At 45.5% G+C, this 19,642-nt stretch overlaps 4 protein-coding genes across 4 annotated transcripts; 3 read left to right on the forward strand and 1 right to left on the reverse strand.

The window, feature by feature from the left end:
- Positions 1–6,378: 6,378 nt before the first annotated feature.
- On the forward strand, positions 6,379–6,670 carry BDV38DRAFT_284620 (uncharacterized protein; the record flags this gene model as incomplete). The annotated part of the gene is made up of 2 exons (XM_032060312.1): positions 6,379–6,542; positions 6,601–6,670. The coding sequence occupies 2 exons, from the start codon at positions 6,379–6,381 to the stop codon at positions 6,668–6,670; spliced, it is 234 nt and encodes a 77-aa protein (XP_031911807.1).
- Positions 6,671–8,605: 1,935 nt separating this feature from the next.
- BDV38DRAFT_294458 (putative acetate kinase) lies at positions 8,606–10,333 on the reverse strand (the record flags this gene model as incomplete). The annotated part of the gene is made up of 5 exons (XM_032062506.1): positions 8,606–9,245; positions 9,304–9,376; positions 9,432–9,494; positions 9,548–9,862; positions 9,915–10,333. The coding sequence occupies 5 exons, from the start codon at positions 10,331–10,333 to the stop codon at positions 8,823–8,825; spliced, it is 1,293 nt and encodes a 430-aa protein (XP_031911808.1). The 3' UTR covers positions 8,606–8,822.
- Positions 10,334–10,820: 487 nt separating this feature from the next.
- Positions 10,821–13,582, forward strand: BDV38DRAFT_272577 (putative phosphoketolase; the record flags this gene model as incomplete). The annotated part of the gene is made up of 7 exons (XM_032057511.1): positions 10,821–10,983; positions 11,013–11,108; positions 11,179–11,428; positions 11,471–11,623; positions 11,675–12,605; positions 12,669–13,494; positions 13,548–13,582. 7 exons carry the CDS (start codon positions 10,821–10,823, stop codon positions 13,580–13,582), a joined length of 2,454 nt encoding a protein of 817 aa, XP_031911809.1.
- A 251-nt stretch (positions 13,583–13,833) lies between these two features.
- On the forward strand, positions 13,834–17,026 carry BDV38DRAFT_294460 (uncharacterized protein; the record flags this gene model as incomplete). The annotated part of the gene is made up of 6 exons (XM_032062507.1): positions 13,834–13,962; positions 14,054–14,347; positions 14,396–14,626; positions 14,698–14,830; positions 14,861–16,548; positions 16,586–17,026. The coding sequence occupies 6 exons, from the start codon at positions 13,834–13,836 to the stop codon at positions 17,024–17,026; spliced, it is 2,916 nt and encodes a 971-aa protein (XP_031911810.1).
- Between the last annotated feature and the right edge of the window lie 2,616 nt (positions 17,027–19,642).

Here is a 19,642-nt window from a genome sequence, read left to right on the forward strand (position 1 = left end):
ACACATGCACTCAGGACACTATCGCAAAAGTCCCAGTGATAATTGAACAAGATAATGAAATTAGTAGGAAAATGAAGAGAAAAACGGAATGTTTGACCGCGAGGTCGCAAGCTCTAATGTTGGTATCAACCCATGTATCCCAAAGAAACCATCCTGTCTATGTCGAACGCCGAACAAATCCAAAACCCGAAGACGATAGCGAGAGGGTAAAAAAAAAGGCACTTTTGATGAACAGATCGTGGACCTGCGCTGGTTCATGTCGAAGGTGAATTAAAGTTGTAAATGTAAAAGGATCGGGGTCGAAGGTCAACATGGCAGCAGCCATATGAGTCGGAAAGTGATAATGAACGTGACCCCGAAGAGGCGTATTAAAAAGGTTATAGACCCGAAACCAAAAATGTGGACAACGAAGCGAATAGAGTAATGAAACATAGTGTTACAGGAACTAAAACATCTCGTTAGCTCTGAAACGGACAATTGAGAATTGGGGGAAGTCCACTTACAATGAAGATCGACTTCATCAACACGTGAACTCCGCAGACCATGGCGCCAATAAAAACCACAAACTTTTCGCTCGAAACAATATGACATGGTGTGGTTAACCGATGCCTTCATGGCATTTAGTTGGACTGATCCGACTCGTCTGTTTGGACGCCGGTGGTATCGTATCCTCCTCGTCCCATTGTTACAGCTCGAATATCACGAATTTTCATAAGACTCTTTAAGAACAGCGATAGTCAGACGTCACGTTCCCACTGAGATCGAATTTGGGACTAAGGTATAGGAAAGGAGTTGTGGGAAGGAGTACTCACTTAAAGGGTTAAATAGCGACAAGGAGTGCCTTGTGGCCCGTAATCTTCAATAAATAAAGTAATAAAACGCCAGTGGTAAATATTAATGTGCGGTCTGATTATTGATCGATTGTAGCGTCAAGCGAGATACCCAAAAAATCCCAGACAAGGGCGGACGGTATTAATGCAGACAACAGATGATGCAGCTGCAGTTGAGATCGGAAAGGTGATCCTTTTAAGAATGTTCAATGCTCTGGCGCTGGCAAAAATAGGCAGGGCAATGCAGCACAGACAGCGCCGACAAGTAGTAGATCTGTAAGGCAGGAATGTGACGCCGCTAAGATGACCAAGTAAACGGACTGGAAGAATGAGGAAGAGTGGAGCTCCAATCGCAGTCGATGGGTCGAATTTATTTCTCTAATTTTTTTTTTTTAAATTTTCCTTTCCCTTTTTCTTTTCCCGCTCGAGCGCTTGCGACGTTGTTTATTGTGAATTGTCCTGGTATCTTTTCAAATCGTGACAAACTGGCGCGTAGCAGGGAGGTGCTGGATAAATATTGAATCAAGCAATCTGATCAAACCCCGACCCAAGGAGCCAAAATGGATAAGACTATGCAACCAGCAAGGAGGTTGATCCTAGCGATTGAAGAGAGCCACGGAAGTAGAGCTCCGTCTAGTCCGGCGATAACTAAAGATCGAACGAAAGGATAGGGCGTTGGTAACGTCACAAAGGATGATGAGCGGACGTAAGACGAAGAGGACAGGGGCGAAATGTACGAGGAGAGGGAGGAGGGAGGACAGGGAGAGAGTTCCTTATAGGATTAAGGAATGAATGTGTGAAGCGAAAACTTGAAGGGGGGTTTCTGATATATGTAGTACTCCCGCAATGGCCTCAGTTTCTCCTTCAGTTATTATTATTATTCTTCTTCTTTTTTCCTTTTTCTAAAAAAAAAAAAAAAAAAAAAAAAAAAAAAAAAAAAAAAAAAAAAAAAAAAAGAAAAAAAAAAAAAAAAAAAAAAGAAAAGGTTTGGGTCCGATCATCAGTAACCTAAAAAAAAAAATTGAATAAAATAAAACAAATTCAGGAAGGGGGAAAATTAAAACAAGATTAATTAGAGCAAAAAATAAAATCAAATAATATGACTATTTTTTTATTGTTTTTTTAGTTTTATAAATAATAATAGCTGACAGGAACAGGACAAAAAGTCAGAATAATCAAAAATCCAAATACAGAATCATGGTAGCTAGCTCCGTTTAGCATAGCAGCTCCCTCCCGTCCCGGGGGGAAGGAACGCGACAAGCTAGTAGGTTGGGTGTGGATGCGATCCATCGACCCCCTTTCTTTCTTTTTCTTTTCTGGTTGTGTTCTGCGCGCCGTCCCAAGGTTCCTGTCCCAACGTTTGACTGACGGCCACTGTTCCAGGCACCTGGAAGGTAAGGTATTATTCCCAGTAATTACAGTAATTTCTCATTGTCTCTCTCCCCTTGCCCTATCTCATCGCTTCATTGATGAGTGTGGTTCTTACTACCTGGGGTAATTCTGACCGTTTCAGGCTTGTTTCTTCCTATCTTATTTGTCCTGACTAAATTCAAGGGACTCAGCACTTCAGCTGATGGCTGAATTTTCAGGACAGCCACGGGATCGTTCGGAGTCATCACAACCTAGGTTCCCTACTACTAGGGTAGGAGGCCGTCTGTTACGAATAGAATCTAGCCTGAAAGTAGTATGGTAACGGTGGAAGCCTCTGTAATACGACAGCGTCCCATAGCTACCGACCTACCACTACAAATGGGGAAAGGAAACAAGGGAAGAAAATCGGAGCTCTCCACCAGAGTGCACCGTATACAGGTAATACTACTTGGTTAATTAAAAGCTACCTAACCTTCTGAGAACCGACTTCTCGGACACAGCGGACTGGCTTGTTGCAGGGTGTGAGTGGGGAACCTTACAGCCGCGTCCAGGAACCGCGGATGGATCCGAACCAACACCAATGGGGCTTGTCTCGATTGCCCCCGTCTCGCGTGGTGTTTTGGGGGGTCAGTGGCCTACTCCGTAGTTATTCCTCCAAGCCCTATACTATTCCCTTAAAAACTCCTTTGGCTAGGCTTCTGTATTTTTTTTTGTACCCAATCTAGCTTACTCTTACCCGATTGATCGTCTTGATGTAATCCGGTTTCTAAATTTTCAGACGGAATACCTAACGTGAGGTACCAATACTGGTACATGAAAGGCAATTTTCCCTTTAGACATGGATGCGTAGTGTATGGACACCTGAACAAGAGCTGTCCATGCAGAGACATGTACTCTGACTGCATGTACATATCTACTCTACTTCAACAAATGAGGACAGGTTAATCACTAGTAAATGTATGTGGCGCCATGTTTGATAGGTAAGGTCTGCACAAAGTACCGGGTCAAAGCCTAAGGCACCGGAATTAGTAGGGTATCTGTTAGGGTAGTCGGTCGTACCTTTAGTACTCCGTAAGTTATAGGTACGAGCTAAGGTACGTACTGTAAATAGAGGTTCTCCATAGAACCAATCCAGAAGCTTTTTCTACCCGGTACCTGCTGTAGTCGCCTACTAAGTCTCGGGAGACTATCGTAACCAAGATCATTGTTTATTGATTCGATACTTCCATTCTAGTTTGATCCACTTGCTCCCCTAACTGATTCGGTGGCGATTGGCTATTTGCCGAGTTGAGCTCTTGTTTGATGATGTATGGATGTTTACGATTTTGTATTGCATTGCCATCAAAGAGGGAAGAGCTTTTGACCGTGTCAAACAGAGTACATCTAGTTATTTCATTGTTGCCAAATTTGCCTCAGTCTGTATTATTCTATCTTTTTTGTTTGAAAACAAAAAACACCTTTTCATTTCCTTCCCTTATTCCCCGGTCTCCAGGGAAATCAGGGCTACCTGAGCAATAGGGGCACCGGTGGATACTTCTCATAGCGATCAATGATCCGGTAAACCCACAGTTACCCGCCCCGTTACGTATTATATGCGACCATCATTCTTCTCACGACCTTCTAGTCCTTCTAGCGTACCGTCCGTCTGTTTCTCCCCGCGACCACCAGAACAAGTTATGGATTTTCTCCGTCTGTCCTCCAGATCAGGTCATGGTTTACCTCCCATGACTCTGGCCTTCTAGATTTTCTCTCCAGTTCCACTGGAATTTCCTCTGGGGTAACGCCGCTGATCGACTGATGTACCCTGATTTACCTCCATTGATTGTACATAGTGCTACTCCGTACTAAGTTGGGTTAACTCCTGAAGGTGGGCCCCAGAATATTCGTAGAACGTATGGAAACCTGTAATTTACCACTCCACAATTGACCACCCACTGAGCCACGCCACAATGGAGCAGAGTATCTCCAACGGAAGATGGCGGCAGAATGACAGAGTTCTGCCGAGTTGGCTCAAATTTCCAGCCACAGGATTCACACTGCAGGCTGTGGGTTCTCTTTGTTCAGGCCTGTCCTAGACCAGATATTAACGGAAACGTTTAGTGTTTGAAAGGGCTCGCTTAGTTAGTAGTCATATTAGCGGCGACATATTTCAAATCCAACAGGACATCCGTTTGGATCTCAAGTGATCAATTGAGTATCTAGGTACTTTGACCATGATGGTCAAAGAAAAGCCACCTGGCAAGCCCATCTGTCAAATCAGACCAAGAGGCGTTGCAACGGGCTTGTACCTAGTTAATCACCCAGCGAAGAGTTACATCGTTCCAATGAGAGGAAAGTGACATGTAAATTGGACGACGCTAGTGCTTCAGATGGGGCGTACCTTTTTGTCGCCTCCCGGACAATGAACATATACATAATCAAGCCCAAACAGGCTACTTGACAGAATACATGGTTTCAGACGAACTCGTTATCATCCTCGATACGGAGTACGTGACAGTACAAGCAGATTGCCAACAGGAACAAGGTGATTCCAGAATCCTTCTGGAAGTCCATCCGAATGGTGCGGTACCATGGTTCCATCGCAGATCGTGCCATGAGCTTATGGGGCCTCCCTATGCTGGATATGGAGACGTGTTGTCTTGCTTTTCTTGTTTAGGTTACAGAGAGGAGACTCCCACCCTAGCCTTCTAGGGTATTATAGTCGATCGACTGACTCAGATAATACAGCTAAGACGACACTAGAAACTGGAGGACAAAGGAAGGAGTCTAAAGAACCGTTGGACTTGCCCACTTCTAGGCCGGGGTGGGGAGTTGGCTGTTGGTTCCGTTTCCGCGCCCATCAAACAGGCATGGTCTATTACTGCTAAAGGTAAATAATTGTGGTATTATTCGTGGTTATTAGATAATTATTGAGGCTGCTAGACGACCCTCCGCTGCAAGTTAGCGCGCAATCAGGGGAATTGTTGTGGATCAATCGGTTACTGCCAAGGCCATAGGTTACTACGTACATTTAAACAATAAAAACCGGTGCTGCATGATTGTGAGCATGAACATGGCTATATTTGAAGAGTTTGTCTTGTTAAAATACCACAAGTCTACTGGTATATACAATCGAGCTCAAAGCCACTATGGTGTCGCTAACAATGGTAGTCGATATATTTTGGACAGATGTTTGTTTAGTGAAAGGAAAGATGGCCTCAACATCCACTGACAGACAGAAATAAATCATCAAAGGTTCGAACAGATTATAACAGGAGCTGTATAATCTCCTAGTATATTCTTTTCTTCAATAGATCTCTATTACAAATAGCAAATATAGATCTAGATGCATCAAATCCAACCTCATGGGAAAGTATCATCAACCAAGCCATGACAGTACAAAAGTACCTTGTGAGGAGTACGATGAACCTCCAAGGTATGTACATCCTCACACACACAGATAATTCATAGCCACAAACATTCTTCAATAAGCTGCTACTGTGCCACAATTGATGGGTCAGATTGATCATCTATCATTGACCTTCCATGTCGAGACATCGGCGCGTACTCCGAGGATACCTCATCTTTCGCGGAACCAGAATCCTGGGAAGGCGAAATCAGAGAAAAAAGTTTGCTGTGATCATCGGGACACATCCGGACGAATCAGATGCATGATACTCCCCGCCACAGGTAGGGATAGTGCGGTATTGTCAATCATCCATGTGTCTCCTCGCGTCTGGATACATATCCACTATGAAGCCACAATCCACTCCCATGCAGCCTGTCGGTCATCGATTGTTAGGTTATCCATCGGATCGACGTGAAGACTGTGTCCGACGTACTACCGATCGAAGCCGTGGAGTTGTCTGTTTCCTCCCCTGTCGGCAATATGTATGCAACCTGTTTGTATGTAAGGGGGGGAGGGCATTCCAGAGCTGCAGCTGCACGATTATCATCGATCTATGTAGCGACGCCACTCCTCAGGGCCCTTGAAACCTTGGTGTCCAGGATTCTGGTCTTGCAACTTTCTGTGTATATTCCGATTATTTGTGGCTGGGTGTGGTAGTAGTACTTTGTTCTGTACAGTACTTTTGTTTTGATTTTTATGAAGTGTTTGTTATCTTTCCCACCCACCCACTCATCATGCCCCCGACTGCCACGCATGCCTTGGGTCACCTCATCAAATCCCATCACAAACATGCCCAATGACCAGCACTATACCGTGCTATATCAGAACTGGGATATCGCTGATCGACGGTTCTGGATCGCATGGCACCAAGACTGTGGAAACGGTCGCACGGGTGGTTTGAATCTGAATCGACGATGTCAACGGCAAATGGGGACCATCATGATACTATTACCGTAACCATTCGCCTGGTTGGGTAAGAATTGCGATGGATGGGCTGACGGTACCCAATAGTCAGGGCCAAACGTCGCAGGTGATAAACAATAGGCTGAAGACGGAGAGTTTTGGACACCCTACGGAGTAGACAGGAGAAGTAAGGTCTGGCCCGAGACGGGGAAGGGGAACTGAGGTTCCAGAATGGCGGGTGGATGCGTTAGCTTCCTTCGTCCTGGACTTGCCTGGTAGAGACAGCTACTAATAACTATATGGAGGTATGTATGACTAGGGATGTTTGACATGATCTACATTCCTAGAGAGTCCAGCAGACTCCGTCACCGATAGAGCAATACAATAACCAGACTATTCAAACGATCCTCAGACGGCGTGGAAAAACTATAGGAAGACTACAGATAGGACAATCCAAGTTGTCCATGAGATAGGTAATAACCACTAAGGCTGGCCGGCTCTAATTTTTTAAATTACATGGGATTTTCGATCCACTATCTGATTGGTAATGGCCTTACCGATCAGTTCCCCCTTCTAGAATTCCATCCCGTGGCTTTTGACGCTAAAAGTCCGGCTGCATTTCCGCGCTGTTACTAGTGAACCCAAGCCCGGGATACATACATGTGAGGCTCCCACCAAAGTAAAGGTTTCTTGGTAATCTGTACGAACCAGGGAGTGGAGCTTGTCCTTCTGCTTCCGCTTTGGCCCCGAATGATAGGATCTCCGAGGTTCTATTCCCGCTTAGTCGGTACTATTAGAGGTACCAGTTTGGGACCAGTGTGGTTGCTGAGAGGATAAAATATATTAATTATATGTGAGGAAATTTTCAACATGACAGGCTGATATTATATATATATTTTCAGACTTATCTAGAGAGATCGTCTCATCCCAGTGTAAAATCCATGAGTCCAAGAGGGGGGAAGTGATTTGGTGTGGGGGTTGAGCAAAAGAATGTGATTGATCTACAATGCAGAAAAAGCAAAAGAGGTTGGCCGTCTGAAAAAAAAAAGTTATTACCCAGTTTTTCTTTTCCCCGACATCACCGATAGATTGGAAAATGAGGGAAAATCCAAAAGCCACAAGATTACTTTGCTACATGTTTCGAACTTACTGCAGAAATATGCAAACAATATACATTCCAATTGTCATCAACTTTCCCCTGTTCCAATCCTATCCAACCAATAATCAATAGTGCAGCAAGGCAAAGGTCTCCTGCCTGGCGATCAGACCTCTTCGCCCCAATTCCTGGCTTTTGTTGTTGCACAACTGATCGGTAGATCTTGGGTACCTACATGGTCCATCTTCGACCTGAGACGATCGTCTGCAGAAATGAGGTACCGGCAACCAGGCACAGCATACCCGCCCTGCGAGGACTGAGGCACGGTCCAGACCTTGTCCCTTCAGACATAATTCATGATTCATTGGGGTACCCCAGCCATTGATTGTCGTGCAAATGCAATGATCCGGGGCATTTGGAATGGATCATGTAGCAACATTCTGTTGGTGTCGTGTGCTCTGTTTGTGAAGGTCCAGTTATGGGTGTGGCGATTGGACAGGTCACTCTGGTGGTGATTTGCCACTCTTAGTCCTTTCCGGGCAATTTCCTTCAGCCTTGAGGGCTGTCGGCTAAGGAAGAGTATTCCAAATGCACCGGAGATCCATGTTCTCGATATGAAAAGGTAAATCTCATATCATTTTCTAGGGTGGAATTCTTCTCTCATGGTTTCTGATATTAGTATATATTCTATTATAGTATTGAAAGGACATGAAGTGACAAATGATATTTGTCGTTATGCTAGTATTACAGTCCATCTATCTAGGCTTTTCAATTATTCACTCCTAAAGTTAGAAGTGGCAACATATAAACAAGGTGGTCGAGTGGTTAATACAATAGACTTGAATCAACATAGTGCCATACAAGACCGGTGCGCTCAATCGCGTCCTTGACTTTTTTTTTTTTTTTTTTTTTTTCCGTATTTCCCCCCAAGTTTATATCACAGTAGTAATATTGGCTGATTGAGCACCAAGGGAAAATGTATATGATGATACTGAACTGTTAGTTAAGGAGCGGCCGAACTAGTAATCAGTCATACATTGCAAACTAGGACTATAAGTCAAACCATTAGGATAGGTTAGGCAGGGATAACGTGATTGATAAATGACTAGTATATTATGCCCCAGCACTAGTAACCCCTGACTGTGAAACTTCTGAGACACCACGCCATCATGATCCATTATCATTTTCGTGTGTCAAAATGCAATTATATGCCATTTCGAACTTAGAAAACGCATTAGCGAGTGTGCTTAAGACAAGCAGAAGAAGCAGTTATACTCACCTGCTCATCTGTCTGGCAGACCATTACACGCGGTCCACTAGCACCTACCTTGGAGATATCCATCACCGTCTGGTCGTCGGACGGCCCTTTGTCATTAGCTGATGCGTCAATAGCTACCCCCAGGCACTGGCATTTCTCGACGACAGTTTTCCTCAGTAAGGCACTCTTCTCACCAATCCCACCGGCGAAAATGAGTGCATCAACTTTTCCTTCTAGCTTGACAAAGTAATTACCTATATACCCCAGAATACGGTCAACTAGAATGTCGAAAGCAAGCTTATGCTCCGGACCTGGAGGATTCTCAACGGCTATCTGGGCAAAATCTGTAGTTCCAGTGAGCGCTTTCCAGCCGGATTTCTTGTTCAGGATTTCTTCGGCCTAGATGGACCTAAGTCAGCTAGCTGTTTGCTTCTTCCACACAGTCTTAGTGACTTACCGTGCTAATATGCATTTCTTTAGTGCTCGCAGGGCTCAACTTTCCTGCCTCGCTAGTGTAATGAAACACGAGCCTGCCAAGGACGCGTTAACCATCAGTCTTAGAGCCACCGTTTTGATAATACTCACGATGGGTCAATATCACCACTACGGGTGGCACCAGGTAAGCCAGCCAAGGGTGTAAGCCCCATCCTAAGAAGATCTGTCAGCATGTCTTTCCCACAATGGACGAAGATCATTCTTACGATGTGTCAATGGACTTGCCCTCCTTGATTGCGCATACAGAAGCACCGCTTCCAATATGCATGGCAATCATATTAGTCTGCTCCACTGGCTTGCCCAGAAATTGAGCTACCGAACGCAGGATGAAGGAATAACTAATGCCATGAAACCCGTACTTCCGAAGACCATTTGCTTTCGCGGTGTCCTGGTTAATTGGATACGTCTTTACATAGTCGGGCAGAGTCTGATGGAAGGCAGAGTCGAAGAATGTGATACTTTTCACCGAAGGTAGTTCCTTTCTACAGAGTCGAATGATCTCCAAAGCAGAAAAGTTGTGTCTGTCGCCAGTCAGAAACACACCCTGATCGAAAGGGCATGGGCACTACATACAGCGGGGCTAAATCCTCGAGTTTCTCCAAGTGGTGATAGGTTTCATTGGTGATAACTACCGATCGCTCATAGTCTCCACCATGAACAACCCGATGACAAATGAATGCCAGATCATCACTGCTAGTAACCTCGGATAGGTTAGGATCAGAGAAACATCTCTGCAGAAGGAACTTGAACGCATCCTGAGGCGTGCTCAGTTTCTCCTTGAGCTGCTCTTTGTGGTTCGTCGATCCCCGAGTGTATTTCAGCGTTGCCGGAGGAGCTGTGATCCCCGAAATCTGTGCATTGGCGACGACTTTTGGTGGCTGTTCAAAGGTGTAGAAGGTAATCTTCACCGAAGATGATCCGGCATTAACTGAGAGGATAGATTTGCGTGTCATATTGGAGGCGGCAGGATCGGGAGAGTTGAACCGAAACATGCCATATCCACTGGGCTTCCAGGCTTCCAGGTAAATAAATAATCGGTCTGTGATTCTTGATGCCCATATCTTTCATAATTCACAACTGAAAGGGACCATTTTATTTGTTCGTTGTGGTGGGCCAATTTTCCTGTTGGGGTGCAGCCGGTGATGTCAAAGAACTTGCATGGTGACGTAGTTTGGGAACCCGACATCATGGACCTGGAACTACAGCCTCGAAAGAAGTATTTCTGGTGAACCCTACGAGATTCTGGATCTACTTAAACCAAGGATTGGTAAAGGCTGAGATTGTGGAATCCCATCCTTTCATACGTCTGAAACCAGAGGAAAACTATTAGAACTTGAGCATCGTCCCCAAGATTTGCAGTTTTATTCTCCATATCCATCTATTGATCCCTTGGCGCGATCCACACTATCAACGAACTCTATACCAAACAAGCATTATCAACGTATTAAATACATTTCACACATCTGCGGATCACTAACCATGCTGGGAGAGATAATCGATAGGCCTAATCCTAAGGCTGAGCCGTCGCACATTCCGGATGTCGTTGAACAGCTGCAAGTCCAGCTCGACCTGGCTTCCTTAGATCAATCTACTTCCGATGCTTTATTGAAATTTCGCCGAGCAGCTGCTTACATTGCAGCAGGTGAGCTTTGATAACTCTATACTCTTAAGACACCCGCTTATGTTCTCTAGCGATGATTTTTCTGCAGGACAATGTGTTGTTGAAGCGCGATCTAAAACATGATGACATCAAGCCTCGACTACTTGGTGAGATCCTCTGAAGCTTTGTATACATCTAGGTAGGAACATATCAGCTCATTCAATACCATATTTCCAGGTCACTGGGGAACATGTCCTGGGCTTATCCTCGTATATTCCCATTTGAACTATATCGTCAAGAAGCGAAACCTAGACATGTTGTATGTCGTCGGACCGGGGCATGGTGCACCAGGTCTACTTGCTTCGCTATGGCTGGAGGGTTCATTGGGGAAGTTCTACCCACAGTATTCTCGAGACAAGGAAGGTCTCAAGAATCTCATCTCCACTTTTAGTACCTCTGGTGGTTTGCCAAGGTTGGACTTCTCTCAGTGAATTAGTATGCCGAGCTTGAGCTAACCGTTTCTATTCAGCCATATTAACGCCGAGACCCCGGGAGCCATCCATGAAGGTGGCGAGTTGGGTTATGCGTTAGCTGTATCCTTTGGTGCAGTCATGGATAATCCGGATCTCATTGTCACTTGCGTGGTCGGTGATGGAGAAGCAGAAACCGGTCCAACAGCGACGTGAGTTCATAGACGATCTACCTGGGTAAAGTGCACTACTGATGGAAACAGTTCCTGGCATGCAATCAAGTACATTGACCCAGCGGAATCGGGAGCAGTCTTACCAATTTTGCATGTCAATGGATTCAAAATCAGCGAGCGCACCATCTTTGGCTGCATGGACAACAAAGAGTTAACTTCTCTTTTCACGGGACATGGTTACCAAGTGCGCATTGTTGAGAGTCTAGACGATATTGATACTGATCTCCATTGCTCCATGAATTGGGCGATTGGGGAAATTCATAAGATTCAGCAAGCAGCTCGCTCTGGGAAGCCGATCATGAAACCCCGGTGGCCCATGATAGTGCTGCGCACACCTAAGGGCTGGTCAGGACCCAAGGAGCTGCACGGGCAATTTATTGAGGGGTCGTTCCATTCACACCAGGTTCCTCTACCTAATGCGAAGAAGGACAAGGAAGAACTCCAGGCGCTTCAAAAATGGCTATCTTCCTACAACCCACATGAACTCTTTACCGAGACAGGAGATGTTATTGATGAAGTCAAGATGATCATTCCCTCGGATGACTCCAAGAAGCTCGGTCAACGTTTTGAGGCATACAAAGCCTACGAGCCACCTAATCTTCCGGATTGGAGGGCTTTCTGTGTAGAGAAAGGTGCGCAAGAAAGCTCGATGAAGACAATTGGAGAATTCATAGATAAGGTTTTCATCCAAAACCCACACAGTGTCCGACTGTTCTCGCCGGATGAGTTAGAGAGTAATAAGTTGGATGCCGCTCTCGCGCATACTGGGCGGAACTTCCAATGGGACCAGTACTCCAACGCGAAGGGTGGTCGTGTTATTGAAGTACTGAGTGAACATATGTGTCAAGGTTTCCTTCAGGGCTACACTTTGACTGGGCGTGTGGGCCTCTTTCCCTCTTACGAAAGTTTCTTGGGTATTGTCCACACTATGATGGTGCAATACGCCAAGTTCATGAAGATGGTACCTACCCCTTGCCTACATCCCATTGATTGGCTCTCCTTAACCAGAGTGATAAACAACTAGGCCCGAGAAACAGGGTGGCACAAAGATGTAGCCAGCATCAACTACATTGAGACCAGTACCTGGACCCGACAGGAACACAACGGCTTCTCTCACCAGAACCCATCATTCATCGGAAACGTTCTCAAGCTAAAGCCTAATGCCGCACGTGTCTACCTACCGCCGGACGCCAATACTTTCTTAACAACCGTTCACCATTGCTTAAAATCTAAGAATTACATCAATCTCATGGTTGGCTCAAAGCAGCCGACGCCCGTTTATTTATCACCTGAAGAAGCTGAAAGCCACTGCAGAGCTGGCGCATCGATCTGGAAATTCTGTAGTACAAATGACGGACTTGATCCAGACGTTGTCCTTGTGGGAGTCGGTGTTGAAGTGATGTTTGAGGTCATCTACGCCGCTGCAATTCTGCGCCAGCGCTGCCCTGAACTTCGTGTTCGGGTGATCAACGTGACAGACCTGATGATATTAGAAAACGAGGGGGCCCACCCGCATGCTTTAACAACCGATTCCTTTGATAACCTTTTCACCTCCGACAAACCAATCCATTTCAACTACCACGGATATGTGACCGAGTTGCAAGGCCTACTTTTCGGCCGGCCTCGTCTAGAGCGTGTGAGCATTGCCGGGTACATCGAGGAGGGAAGCACCACGACGCCGTTTGACATGATGCTCGTGAACAAGACCTCCCGCTTCCATGTTGCCCAGGCCGCCGTTAAAGGGGCAGCGAAGCGAAACGAGAAGGTTCGGCTCCGTGAGCAGGAGCTGAGCACAGAGCTGAACCACAACATTGTAGAGACACAGAAGTATATCTACGCAAACCGCAAAGGTAAGTTATCTCTTCATTGTCTGCTTTTGGTTCCCCTGGCTGATTCGGTGTAGACCCTGATGACATGTATGAGATGCCACAATTTTAATGAGTCCATGGTCTAGAGGAACAACCAGGGGGTTACATGGCTACACCAACAACCCAGTTGAATAAAAACGTTATCGCATGATCGATCTACTTTGTAGTAGTTGCTTACAGTAAAAAGAGATTGCTTATAACTTCGAGTGAGGAGCAGTCACGTGTGTACTCTTCTTACATATCTAAATGAGTGTGTTTTTCAATGGTTAGGTAACTGGCTGGTATTTTCTGGATTGTCGACCTTGTGATTAGCCTTCGACCATGCTCATTAACTCTCTACTATTACTAGTACTCGTAGTCGCTTTCACTCTCAGCCTCGCCTCCCTTTACTTGTTAACATTGCTTTTCTCTCTTCCTCCTCACATATTGTCGACTACGCTTGATAAAGCTGTGTGTATATCATCAATCAGACATTAGAAAAATGCGCCTCACGCACGATGATTATACGGTCGCATGGATCTATGCCCTGCCACTAGAAAAGACTGCTGCGAAGGCTATGCTGGATATGTTACACCACTTATTGCCTCAGACAGAAAACGATTATAATAATTATGCCCTCGGAAGTATTAATGGTCATAATATTGTGGTGGCCTGTTTACCATCCGGTGTATATGGAACAATAGCCGCCTCAACGGTGATATCTCAGCTGTGCTCCACCTTTCCAAGGATTCAGTTTGGATTGATGGTTGGAATCGGAGGGGGAGTTCCTAGTGCTAGGACTGACATTCGCCTCGGCGACGTTGTAGTGAGCAGGCCAACGCCTACTTCCTGTGGCGTGATACAATATGATTACGGCAAATTCATGCATAACGGGTGATTCCAGCACACAGGCTCTCTCAATAAACCCCCCCGAGTTTTATTAACCGCCATCTCTCAGATTCAGAGCGATGATATAATGGGGAACCGACCGGTTCACGACATAATATCGAGTACCTTGCTCAAGAACCAAGCAATGCAGGAACAGTTCTCTCGACCAGAAGAAGATCTATTATTTCATGCTCAATATACCCACCAGGCGGGCGCCCTAGACTGTTCCAACTGTGATCGTGGGAAGGTAATAGCTTGAGCTCCGAGACCGATCGATGGCCATACATTCATTACGGCTTAATCGCTTCGGGGGATCAGGTTATAAAAGATGCTACTACCCGCGATACCATTGCGCAAGAGAGTGGCCTCGGTGTTCTCTGTTTTGAAATGGAGGCGGCTGGTCTAATGGACCAGCTACCGTCTCTTGTGATCCGCGGTATCTGTGATTACAGTGACTCCCATAAGAACTAAAGTCGGCAAGGATATGCCGCCATTGTGGCTGCTGCCTCTGCTAAGGCTCTCTTATCCGTGGTTCCGGTCCACTACCACCATCAACACAAGCTGAAATTACGCAAAATGAAGGGGGAAACCTGGATGGTTCCTTTCAGAAAGAACCCGCTTTTCATAGGCCGCGATTCCGAAATTGCAGAACTTGAGGGACGCATTGAGAATTCGGAGGGACCGTCCAAGGTTGCGATCTGTGGGTTGGGTGGAGTTGGAAAGATCCAAATTGCACTTGAGCTGGCCTATCGTTTACAGAGCAGGTACTCAGATTACTCAGTTTTCTGGATTCCATGTACGAGCCACGAAAGTATGGAACAAGCCTACATGGATCTGGCACAGATATTAGGAATTTATAATATAAAGCCTGCAGAGGCGAAAAACAGCGTGAAGGCTTATTTTAGCCAGAGAAATGGACGATGGCTTCTAATCTTTGATAATGCGGACGATATAGATATGTGGATCCAAAGTTGCACCGGTAACGCCAACCCAGTGCTGGTCGATTTTCTGCCTCAGAGTGATCAAGGCCGTATTCTATTCACGGCTCGGACTCGGAAGCTAGCTGTAAAGCTGGCGTCCTCTAATGTGATAGATATTTCCGAGCCCGATATAGTAGAAACTGCCACGAAAATCCTTGGCAGTCTATTGATTAAGAAAGGTTTACTTGATGACAGGATTGCAACCAAGGCTCTGATCGAACGGCTAGCCTTTCTTCCTCTTGCAATAGCCCAAGCAGCGGCATATTTCAATGAAAATGATATTGTGCTTAGGGAATACGTTACGCTCCTGCAGGAACCGGAGCCAGAGGTGATTGAGCTGCTGAGCGAAGACTTTGGAGATGGGGAGCAATATAAATACGCGAATCTCGTTGCTACTACCTGGTTAATATCATTTCAACAGATTCAAAGATTGAACCAGTTAGCAGCAGAGTATCTATCATTTATGGCATGTATAAGTCCCCGCGATATCCCACAGTCATTGCTTCCTTCGGCCATATCAAAAAAGGAGAAGGTTGAAGCAATCGGCCTCCTTAAAGGGTTCTCATTCATAAATGAGCAGGCCGAGGGTCTCCTGAGCCTCCATCGACTCGTATATTATGCAACTCGAAACTGGATGAGAAAGAACCAACAGCTTGACCCATTTATTCAGAAAGCTGCAGACCAGCTCAGTCTTGTCTTTCCAACTGAAGAGCATAATAATCGAAAATTGTGGAGACAGTATCTACCTCACGCTGTAGCATTGATTAGTCAACGTGAGTTCTGGAAGCAACAGAAAATATGTGCTACATTGCTCGGAAAGGTCGCGTTGTGTCTGTATCGGAATGGAAGATATAGTGAAGCAGAAGACCCAGTGTTACGGGCAATGGACATCAACATACAGATCCTAGGACGGGAAAATACTTCTACTCTGGATAGGATGGCTAGACTTGCATGGATATACATGAAGCAGGGCCGATGGAAGGACGCAGAACAACTACAAGTAGACGTGCTGGCGGCTGGTAAGAGAGTTCTAGGACCAAAGAATCCTGATACTCTGACCAGTATGTCTGACTTAGCGTGCACTTACCGTGAGCAAGGTCGAGAGGAAGAATCAGAAAAACTACAGATACAGACGCTGGCAGCCCTCAAGGAGACACTAGGACTAGAAAATGCAGAAAGAAACTCTGACGTGTATGAAAAATCTAACGTTTATATACCGGCACCAGAAGCGCTGGAAAGAAGCAGAGGACCTTGAGCTGCGAGTTATAAAGCTCCGTAAGCGAGTACTACGTTCAGATCATCCAGACACAGTGACTGCCATGAACAATATGGCAATTATATATGGTGGGCAGGATAGATGGACGGAGGCAGAAGAACTTGGGGCACAGGTAATAGAGGCACGAAAAACCATCCTTGGTGAAGAACATCCTGACACTTTGGCAAGCATAGATATTCTGGCGTGGCTGCACTCGGGTCAGAGACGATGGAGGGATGCAGAGGAGCTAGAGATTCAGATCTTAAAGACCCGCGAGCGTGTACTAGGGCCAGAGCATCCAGACACATTGGCCACTATGCACGATCTAGCCCTTACTTTGAAATCTCAACAGAAAGTTAGAGATGCTTTGGCCTTAATGGAAAACTGTGTTACGCTCCGGATAAGGTATTAGGACTCAATCATCTAGACACGCTATCCTCCTCCCATAACTTGAGTGAATTCAAAAAAGCAGACCACCTATTAGATACGAACCGACAAGTGTCTGACCAAGTGGAAAGTGGACCATCTATGAAAGCAATCTCCATGGATTTAGTGATCACTGCATCAGATACCAAGCACATTAACAGGGCTAAAGCTTTAACGACCCTTATAAGATGGCTACTCGAAAACCATCCTCTCCTCATTGCCTCCAGAAGCATTCCATCTGTGTCCCAAAGCCACGACTTGCGAGAAGTTGATTGAGTGATGGCCATGATTGGTCGAAATTTAGGAATCAACACACCTAGAATGAACGGCTCGCTTTCAGAATTTCGAGGATGCTAATATGGCAAATGTCGCCATATTAAACTGACGATTCTATATCTTAAACCTTGGAGAGGTACTATTCTATTGGGACAGTTAGCTGCAGACTACGCAGGCTTGTATTGGGGAGAGACAGAGTTCCTGTCGCCATGTTGGCCATAATGTCCAATTCCCTCGCCTGTTTACTCTCGCGGCAGTGTATTGCAGAAGAATCTATTATTCCTATCTTAATCCCCCTTCTTCTTCCCCATCTTGTCGTTGCAGGACTCGCCTGCGTACGACGTGTGCATTTGTCTGTACAGAATAAAATTGAATGGGTCAACACTCTGCTGATCTGCGAACCCCCACTGACCCATTGATAGCGTTTTAAGCCACACGCCGACGCGTTAGTAGTTGGAGATTAATCGTCAGCGAATCTTCAGGTTCAGACCTCTATGTTGTGAGATGTACAACGACTGTGGAATTTTCTTTTTCATCGGCGATTGTGTGATTTTGACTGTCCATTGGGTAGTCTAGGGGCTTATATTCTCTGGTGGCTTGTTTGAAATGACGCGACTCCGCAAGTCAACGATAGAGAGAATAGGCCTGTCACATGAGAGTGATCGTAACACTTTTACATGATTGAGCCCGCCTTTTTTTTTTTTTTTTTTTTTTGGGAGGGGGGCCAACGCGACATTGTTGCAATATAGACTAGTATCGTGGTGGTAACGTAAAGCGGCTGCTATACCTTCTCTTCTTCCTTTTTCTTATGATGCGAGTCGAGCTGAGCTAAGCTAAGAATTAGAACCAAAACATAGGCTAAACTTTCCCTTCAAGCCATTCCATATCCTCCGGATGCTCTTTCATATTGTGAAGCTCTTACTTAGGGATACCTCGAGCCCTGCGAAGCCTTGTCCCGACAGTTTCCCGCACAGGGGGCCTCTCTTGCTCATATGGTTATGGAGTGAAAGGCAGCTCTTTGAGCTCGTCTTGTACATACTTATATTGGAGTAGCTCTGGCATAGGCTTGCTGTATGCAAAAAATAAATAGCACTATCATCAAAGGGAGACGGAGGAAATAATCATACAATTGCTCTCCTATCCACTCGTAGCTTTTAATTGGGATGTCATCTTCAGTAGAAGCATTGCCATAATCGACAAGAAAGAAATATGGTCGACTGGTATAGCCAAACTCGTCAAGATATGTATACCAGCGGTGTACACCAGGCTCAAATTCAACATCCCAAGTGTGCTTGCAGATACAATCGAGCATTGATATAAGTTTATCGCCGTATGGATCTTCATCTCCAGCCACGCCATCTAACGGAACCAGGTGCGTCAGGGTTTGAACCATATGCGAACTGGAGATGGTTCAAGGGGAGGTAGCCCCGGGTCTTCTGGGGCTCTTGAAACTAACCCCATGGCTGTTTATGTGTGTCCGGGTAAGGCAAGTCGAAATGAAGAATCGATGAGCTGACCCCAGATGATGAGATTCACGGCGCTTAACGAACTGAGTATACTATACAGTAGAGAGCGGGGCTTCTTGAGGTCAGGTGTCATATAGCTTTGCGTCTGGACGGCAGAATTTTGAATTTCCTCTCTATCTGTTTTATAGTGATTATTTATTGTGCTATGAAAACAGGTACTAATCTTGGTAGCACAATAAGCTGTGCTGTTAGAAGGATGGTGGATGCATATTTACTAAATACAGCTTAAAGGTTCTTCCGACCGCCAAACTTTCAATCGCCCCCGCCCTTTTCTGATCTGACGATAAATCTCCCTAAATATTTAAGTATTTGCGGATCCACGATTTATGCCGGGCCTTTAATGTTCAATGGAATGGATGGCTTTGAGTACATCTCGTCTCCGTCAACTGGAAGATTAAGTTAAACCACTGCAGCGCTTCAAGATCGCAGGCCTAGCGTCATTTCCAGACCTTCAGATGTCAGTAAAAGGCCAAGGCGTACCGGCTAAGAACTTTTTGATGAATAACCCGGCACATTCACATTCACAGGGTCTTATATAAGGCGCAGCCCACGTGTGAATAGCATAAAGTGACAGTTCCATTGTATAGTGGATTAGCTGATGTCTTTCAAGGTAGGTCTCAAGGTTCTCCTAATCCGGTTAGACCGAGAGACTTTTGCCAAGACATACAGCGCCTCAGGCCCACTTCTGAATCCATAGAACGTTCAACAAACATCGACACTCCTTCTGCCATTCATTATCCATTTATCTCAAGATGTAACATGCACCACTCCCTTTGCAATTACACCTTCGCTTTACTAAA

This window comes from Aspergillus pseudotamarii (genome assembly GCF_009193445.1).
Source record: "Aspergillus pseudotamarii strain CBS 117625 unplaced genomic scaffold BDV38scaffold_40, whole genome shotgun sequence".
NCBI lineage: Eukaryota > Fungi > Ascomycota > Eurotiomycetes > Eurotiales > Aspergillaceae > Aspergillus > Aspergillus pseudotamarii.